At 56.0% G+C, this 8,965-nt stretch overlaps 1 protein-coding gene across 1 annotated transcript; it reads left to right on the forward strand.

Annotated features, from left to right (window-relative positions):
• The first annotated feature begins 7,478 nt into the window (after window positions 1-7,478).
• Window positions 7,479-8,581, forward strand: LOC116625583. The gene has a single exon (XM_032394260.1). The coding sequence runs from the start codon at window positions 7,569-7,571 to the stop codon at window positions 8,556-8,558; it is 990 nt and encodes a 329-aa protein (XP_032250151.1). The 5' UTR covers window positions 7,479-7,568; the 3' UTR covers window positions 8,559-8,581.
• Window positions 8,582-8,965: the final 384 nt, after the last annotated feature.

Consider the following 8,965-nt stretch of genomic DNA (forward strand, 5'->3'; position numbering starts at 1 on the left):
AGGACCAGGCATTTGAGACAGGGCTTGTATTTCTCAGAGAAGGTCCCTCTGCCTACCATCCATTCATCCATCCATCCATCCATTCCTCCATCTACCCATCCATTTATCTATCTGTACATTATCTATCATCTATCCAACTATCATCTACCCATCCATCCATGCACCCATCTACCTATCCACCCATTATCTATCCATCTCTCCATCATCTATCCATCCATCCATCCACCCACCTATCCATCCATTATCATTCATCCATCCATCTGTCCATCATCTATCATCCATCATCTATCATCCATCCATCATCTATCTTCCATCATCTATCCATCCATCCATTCCTCCATCTACCCATCCATCTACCTATCCATCCATTTTCTATCATCCATCTATTCATCATCTATCATTTATCCATCTATCATCTATCCATCCATCCACCTATCCATCATCTATCATCTATCCATTCATCTACCCACCCATTATCTATCCATCATCTACCTACCCATCATCTACTACCCATCCATCCATCCATGCATCCATCCACCCATCCATCCACCTACCCACACATTATCCATCCATCATCTATCCATCATCTATCAACCATCCACCATCATCCATCTCTCCATTATTTATCATCTATCCATCCATCCACCTATCCATTATCTATCCATTCATCCATCCACCTATCCATCATCAATCCATCCATCATCCACCCATCCATCCATGCATCTACCCATCTATTCATCCACCTATCCATCCATCTATCATCTATCTATCCATCATCAATCTATCATCTATCCATCCACCACCTACTATCCATCATCTATCCATCCATCATCTACCCATCACATATTTATCCATCTATCCTCTATCCATCCATCATCTATCCATCTATCCTTCTATCATCTACCCATCTCCTATCATTTATCCCTCTACCCATCTATCCATTCATCTATCTGTCATCTATCCAGCCATCATCTATCCATCATCTATCCACACATCCATCATCTACCCATCATCTACCCATCATCTATCCATATCTATCCCCCCACCCATGCATCTATCCATCCATCTACCCATAATCTATCATCTATCATCTATCCATCCATTCATCATCTATTTATCCATCCATCCTCTATCCATCCATCCATCATCTATGCATCCATCTATCCATCCATTATCTATTCATCCATCCATCATCTATGTATCCATCATCTATCTGCCTATCCATTCATCTATCCATTCATCCAACATCTATCCTTCCATCATCCATCTATCTATGTCTTTCCTCCTGCAGGATCATCTATAACGTGACTGACATTCCTTCCACTTCCCACTGAGACGTGGGATCTATGTTCTCATCTTAAATCTCAGTGGGGGTTGGGGCACCTGGGTGACCCAGTCAGGTGAGCCTCCAACTTTTGGTTATGGCTCAGGTCATGACCTCAGGGTTGTAAGATCGAACCCTGTATCGGGCTCCATGCTCAGCATGGAGTCTGCTTGAGATTCTTTCCCCCTCCCTCTCCCTCTGCTCCTCCCTCAGGCGCTCACTCCCTCTCTCTCTCCCTCCCTCTCTCTAAAATAAATACATAAAATCTTTAAAAAAAAATCTCAGTGGGGGTTGTGATTGCTCCAACCAGTGAAGGATGGTTGCAAGACAGCACATAGACTTCTTAGGCTGGATCATAAAAGGATGTAACTTCCACTTGGTGCACACTTTGTGTCACTCTTTCTATCCCGGTCTGTCTCTCCTTAGGAGCCTGAGCTGCCAGGTACAAAGCCTGGCCCCCAGCCACCACACTGCAGAGACCACGTGGAGAGAGCCCAGAGAGACAGTGATGCCCCAGCTGCCAGAGACCTTGCAGCTCAGGTCTTGGCCATGCCCATGCAAGTGAGTAGCCTCAGGTGGGGCAGCCAATCCGAGACATGAAAATGAGAATCATACAATGCTGTAGTTTGAAGCTAAGTTTGGGGTGGCCTGCAGCCCAGCAAGGACTAACTGGCATAGTGGTGGGAGAGAGGGAGAGAGGAGCCTGGAGGAGCAGGGGCCACAGGGCTGTGTGCCTCGGGACCCCATGGCCCTGGGCAGACACCCACATCCAAGCACTCAGTCCCAGGGGCTGGGAGGCCCCTCATTCATAGTGACCCTCTTGTCTCCAGTGGGGTCTTCTCTGGGTGGGGCTCCTGCTGCCCCCAGATCCCATTTCTACCCCTTGTAGCCTCTACCCTTAGGCAGTTTGTGGGTGCAGGCAGTGAACCCCTGGCCACCCGTCACTGACCCCCCTGTGGTACCAGGCCCACAGCAAGCACCTGCGGCTCCCGTTCTCTCTGAGCCCCCAAGCCCCCAGCCTGGCCGTCAGGTCAGGAAGATCTGGGGCCTGAGGGATGCACAGCCCTGGTCCTATCTGCAGTTCCTGGGGAACATGGCACACACTGTCCCCTCTAGGGGACCCTCTTCAGGCACTGCGGTGCTGCCACTGTCCAGTAGGGGCCGCCATGCCACCACATTCTGTCCCCAAGGTGCCACTGACCCTGCAGGTCAATGGGAAGAAGGGAGAGCTGGTTTCCTCCGAGTGGCTGGCCCCCACTCCTGCCCCAAATTACTGGGCTTTTGTAATAAGGGCGGGGGGGGGATAGCCACCAGATCCCACAGTCCAACCCTGAAAGCCCCAAAGTGGTAACCAGGCCAACATCTTCAGAAGGGTCTGTCCTTCAGCTGCAGGACACGCCTGGAGGACAGATGCTCCCCTGGGGGTGTCCCCAGTCCCACCCCACACCCATCCAGGACCCGCTGTCCTTCCAACACCACCTGCCCACCACAAGCCTCCTGGATCCCGCACCTGCAGTCCCAAGCTTCCATCCCTGGGCCTTGCTCCACCCCCAGGGCCCAAGAGAACGTTTCCCCTTGGAGTACAGAGAAGCTGGGTGTCCCCCAGGCAGCGCAGGGCTCTTCTCTGCTATTCAGTGGGGCAGCTGCTAAAATCTAAAACTGTAACACAGCAAGCAGAGTCCTGCCCTGGAAGCTCTTGTCCCCCGTGTCACGGCCAGGGAAGCCCACCCTGCCGGAACACAGCTGTTAGGGTGCTGGGGTCACCTTCGCAAGCACATCCCCTGCCTCACACTCCTCGTGCACCCAAGTAACTTCCTCTCCTACCTCCTTCCCCTACTCAAGTGGCCCGGGCCTGCTCGGGCTCACACGATGCAGGCCCTGTGGCCGAGACACGTCCAGGCTCTGCGGGCCCAGTTCAGGTGCAGCTCTATGTACCAAGGGGGGCCACAGGCATGCGTCCCTCTTCCTGCCCCGACCTGTGTGGGGTCCCCACGGGGACTCACTTGGGCTTCCTCAGAGCTCAGCAGCCTCTAACCCCAGATTCAGGGAAGGGGACAGAGGCCCACCCCACATTGCATAGGCTTTGAAATGGCCATACTGCTCTGCGGTTTCACTGGACTGAGGGCAAGAGGCTGGTCCAAACCCCGAGACAGGCCGGAATTGGGGGACAGGCTCGAGAACAACAAGGCGCTCTCCCGCTCTCACCCCTGCAGCCCCTCCCCTCCAGGGCTCAGCAGTAAATCCACAGCTTTCCAGAGATTCTGTTGGCTATCTTCTGAGTTCATGGAGAAAAAGGGAGAATGATAAGAAACCAAGCAGACAATGGGGCGCCTGGGTGGCTCAGTCGGTGAAGTGTCTGCCTTCGGCTCAGGTCATGATCCCGGGGTCTTGGGATCAGCCCCGCATCAGGCTCCCTGCTCAGGGGAGAGCCCGCTTCTCCCTCTGCCCTTCCCCCCTGCTCATGCTCACTCTCTCTTCTCTTTCAAATAAATAAAATCTTTTAAAAAAGGCACCAAGCAGGCAAGAGCACTTATCTCAAGACACCTCGTTCTGGTGGTCACAGGCACCGTCCGCCCTGCTGCTCGTGCGTCCTCGGGCTGCATCCACACCAACTGCTCTGACCCCTCCCCGGCCCGCTGCCCTCTGAGGGGGCACAGCCTGGCCTGGAAGAATCAGGGGTGTCCACTAGGAGGAGGAGGGAAGGGTCCGCACGAAGCGAGCATGGAAGGGCCTACAGCATGACAGCAGGGCTCCTGAGAAGTGGCTGGGCAGGGCTCCCCAGCCCCCAGCCCACCCCAGGGATGGATCAGTCAAAGCCAGGAGGCTGGAGGCCAGGCTGGCGTGGCTACACGCCACAGACACGCACTCCAGTCCCTCCAGGAGCACACAAGCCTGCTCTGGCCTGGGTCACGTCGGTCTCAGGACGGCCGCTCCACAGATGGAGCTGCCGCTGGGTCTACGCCAGGCCTGATGGCTGACCAGGCACCAAGCATGATCTGCTTGGCCTCGGAGCTCCGTGCCCACCCAGTGGGGCCTGGCGGCCTCCCTCTGGCCCGCGATGCTCCCCACCTCAGGACACACAGCCCCCCCCACTCCTGTGCTGCCCAGGGGCCCGCAGACTGGCCCCTTGCACAGAGCAGAGCCAGCCCCTGCTCCTCTCTAGGCCCAGGAGAGGGCATGGCCCACAGGGAGAGGCAGAGAAGTGGGCCAGGCCTGACTGCAGGGCACAGAGAAGGTCATCAAGCAGACCCAGGGAGAACAGCCCTGTCCCAGGAAGAAAGAGACGACTGGAGACTGGAGATGCCGGAGGGTCCTCGACGGGGAGGGAGATGAGAGTCCTGAAGTCTGCAGTTCTGGCGAAGTCGTCACGGCTCTCGGGCGGCACAGACACGAACTGGACCCACTTGCACATCTGCAGGCCTGTGGGGCAGCGACCACCCCGTCCACCTTCACGGCTCTAGATCCCATAGGTCTAGCATCAGGAAGGACCTGCTTACCTCGATCTTGAACATTCCCGGACCTGCTCACCACTTGGGCCAGCAGAGGAGCATTTTAAAGCAAGACCACGACACAACAGCAGAAGCCACCCGGGCTCCCGCCTTCCTGAGTGCCCAGCAAACCTACACAACAGTGGTCTCAGGCTTCCTAAGGCCTTGGACGCCTGGGGAACACGTGGCGTGTCCCCTAATGAAAGTACGCTGGTGGATGACGTCCTTCTAGGCCACCAGCAGCAGGGCCGTGACGGAGCCCCGTCAGACCGACTGGCACCTGCCACCCGGCCTGGACCCTTCCTCCCAGGAGGCGCCCCCCCCTTCCCTCTGCTAAGTTCTGTGCACAGGCCGCTGTGAATTTGGTTCCATTCCTGCACAAGACTGGAGGTTGGTAATTTTACTCACTACGACAAAGTCACTTCTGTGCCCTGATAGAAAGCTCTTTGATGTTTCCTGCAATAATAAAATCTCTGCTTTCTCGCCCATAAATAATCTCACTGAAAGACTAAATCCAAACGCCCGGTGGCCAGAATGACAGGCACAGATAGCTCATTCTTTCCCAGGAAGGACAGGCATGAAGCGAGCTGCGCAGACAGAAAGCAGCCCTCGTTCGAGGAGGCCCCGAGGGTCCCAGCCTCCAAAGGGGACACCCGAGCAGACCGCCACACTCCTCCCCCAAAGGGCCCATGAAGCCACCATGAGTGGCACCAGGCCCGCCCCCGGCCGCCCTACGTGCTTTGCAGAACTGTATCTGGACATAAAATCAATGCGGTTTTCCCAGGAAAAATAAACCGGGCTATTTATGGACAATATAAAATTGCAACCACAGGCATATAATTTACAGGTGATATAAAATAACAACCAAACACAATGAGCTCTTAAGCTAATGAATTGTTTCTATAAAAACGATACATGCTTGTTATAAAATGCAATCATAAATAAAAATACATGGAAAAAAGCCACATACATCCAGATGATTCTGTCACTCGGACATGTATTGTGAACGTTCACTGCATGGGATCCCAGACACCTCTCACGTGTACGTAAAATTAGAGACGAACACTTGACAGGTACAGGGTCATGTCATACATGCAGGGGCTGGCTCTGACCTGATCCTGTTTATCAAGTACATACCCGTTCTCTATCATCCACCAGCAAGAAGCAGCTGCAAAGCAAGTGCCAAAGATTTCAGAAAAATATGGGCTTTAAACCCAGCCCTGAGAAAATTCGATCCATGACTGGGTTGCTGCAGGTAACGAGGCAAAGCCTCACAGCCGTGTGAGAGCACATCTTCGGGACACGGGCATGCGTGAGCTACTCACCATCCAGCAGCTCGGCCCCAAGGCCCATCCAGGCCCCATGCTTCCATGTCCCCCTCACATCACTGCTAGGGTTCTTCGCGGTGTGGGGCGGTGCGGTCGGCAGAGTCCACATCCGCGTCCCTGGCCAGACCCCGTGAATCTGACTTTCCGGGGGGGGGTCAGGTTAACGATCTTGGGCTGGCAGGGGACCCTGGATTATCTGGGTGGGCAGTGTCATCAGGAGGGTCCTGCTGAGGAGGCAGGAGCGTCAAGAGTCAGGGAGAAGATGGGAGGGAGAGGTGAGGACAGAGAGGACGCTCTCCTGGAGGGTGGGCCCTGGGCTAGGGAACGTGAGAGCCTCTAGAAGCCGGAAAGACAAGGAAACAGACTCTGGCCAGAGCCCCGAAAAAACACAGCCCTGTGGGCCTATTTATGACGTAAGATCATAAATCTGTATTGTCTACACCACTGGGTCTGCGGTGACTTAAGCGAGCACAGGACGCTTCATGGAGGGGAGAGTCCGTCTTGCTCCTGATGGTGGGACACCTGGGCAGAGGGAACCCCAGCGCTACACCCCGAGCGCCCCTGGACACTCTCAGGTGGCTGAGGCCGTGGCACGTGCGGCGTGCCCCACCCCAGGGGCCGGAGGGAAGCAGACTGAGGGGCTCATCTTCAGGGAAGGTGGCTGTGGGCCCAGGCCTGACCGTGGAGGCCCGGTTTCCCCAGCCTATCTCCCGCGTGAGAACACTTGGAAAACGTTCTGGAAGTTGTCTTTGGGCGCCTTTGAATACCGCTGCTGGCTTCCTGCAACCAGTGTGCGGGCGCTCTACGTGAGCAAGGCCGGAGGGCTGGGTGCTCTGGGACTGACAGGACGTCTGCACCCCACGCACCATGCGGCTGACAACTCAGATCTGGAAAATCAAAGGCTGCGCCGGAAAGCCGTCCGCAACCTCTCCTCGCACACTTCCTCCCCCACTTGCCGAAACCGTTTGTCTTATCACCTGCCTCGAAATCCACTGGATGCACCTCAGAATGAGAATTTACTCAACCACGCACACGGAAAGTTCAACCAGTTTAATGCAAAATACTTTTTTCATTTTGAAATAATTTTAGACTCCCAAAAATTTGCAAAAATAGGACAGAGTTCACATGCCCAGCTTTCCCAACCACCACCTTATATAACCACAGAACAAGAATCCAAGCGTCCTGATAACAGCCTGCACATCGCTGGGCCCCAGCGGCTGCCCGTCACTGCCCTTCCTGGCCCGGGGTCCACGTGGCCGTCGGTCTGTCTCCCCGGACCCCAGGTCTCTCAGGACCCTGACACCTGTGAAGAGCACCGGTCTTCACTCTGCAGACCGTGCGTTGTCTGGAGTCTGCTCACTGCAGTGAGGTAAGAACACCCCAGGAGGGCGTCAGAGGGGGACACGAGCCGTGGGCAGGTCGCCCAGCATGACCACACCGATGTCTCTGCTGCACCCTGAGGGAGGCCCCAGACCAGGCACACTCGGCCCGACTCCAGGCCCCCGGCCGGTTCTCGTCGACACGCCCTGTGGCTGTGCTGGGACTGCCGTCCCCCCTGCTATTTCTGCGGGGGACAGACCACCGCCAGGAGCTGTCTCTCCCCCACCGACAGGGATCCCAGTAGTGGTACTGTCGGCGTGGACTCGTGCAGAGTCACTGGTTCTGAAGACTAACCCGGTACAATATTCTGTGGCTCAAACTGGCTGGCCCAGACGTGGCTTCCAACAAGCCCCCAGCGTATTTCCGGCAATTCCTCACTTTCTGACACAAAATGGTCCGGGCTCAGGTTGGATTTCCCACTCGGGCCCGGGCGCCAGCCAGCCCTTCAGGAGCCTGGTTCCAGCCGTCGGGAGCAGCACCCCGGCCGCGGCCCGAGACGGGGCGTGGGTGTGCACCCTGGCTGCCAGAGCCGGCAGGCGCCCACATGGGTGCAGGCACAACACCGAAGTCCGTCTCTGTCCAGCCACCTTACCTGTGACGCAACAGGGACTCCCACGATCCCGGCTCTTCTCTGCGCTCCCTAGTTCTCCGGTCCTAGGACACTCGCTTCCAGAGCTGGCCAGAGAACAGACCGTGTCTTCTCGTCCCCAGCCCGGTCCGACTCCCGCCTTCCAGGCTGCAGGGGGCGCTATGCCCCACCCCCACCGCGGTGTCACTTCTGAGCACGGGGAACAGGAATCCGGCTCAGAGGCAGAGCTACACGGCACACCGGCGACCATCCTCCTTGGTGTCTGCTTTGTCCTTCCTCAATTTCGTGTCTGCACAAACGTGCGGCTACTTCCGGTTTCCTGTCTTCCTTGTCACCGTTACTACAGGTGCTTCCAAAGTCTGCTTCCTCACGTACAGCACCTATGGTGGGAGGTCAGCCGTGTCACTTCAGATTCTGCGCTCCCTGCCACGCGAGCCGCGGGTCACTGAACGCTCGCACGTGTGGGCATCCGGGTCACCTCAGCGTTCTGTAACTACAAACAAGGCCGCACCAACAACCCTGCGCATACGTAATTCTGGACAGTCAGCAGATACAAACTAGTTTCATGGCTCAGTTTGGTTTGGTGATAAAAGCGAAGATACTTCACCGACTGGACGACAACGTGAAAAAAGTCTGTAGCACATGACAGGGTGAGACAGAGACCAAATACTCAACAGTGACAAACCGCAGTGGGCGCAGGAGATGCTAAGCCACCCACGTGGTGAACGGGGCAGAGTCAGCACCGTGGACGTGGCACCAGCCGCGGGAGGGACTAACGTCAGGGAGGGTCTAAGCCAAGACGCATCCACCACGGAAGGACTGAAAACTGAGGGAGCTGAAGGCAGAGAACTGGACA

This window comes from Phoca vitulina, unplaced genomic scaffold, assembly GCF_004348235.1.
Source record: "Phoca vitulina isolate PV1807 unplaced genomic scaffold, GSC_HSeal_1.0 scaffold79, whole genome shotgun sequence".
Classification (NCBI taxonomy): Eukaryota; Metazoa; Chordata; class Mammalia; order Carnivora; family Phocidae; genus Phoca; species Phoca vitulina.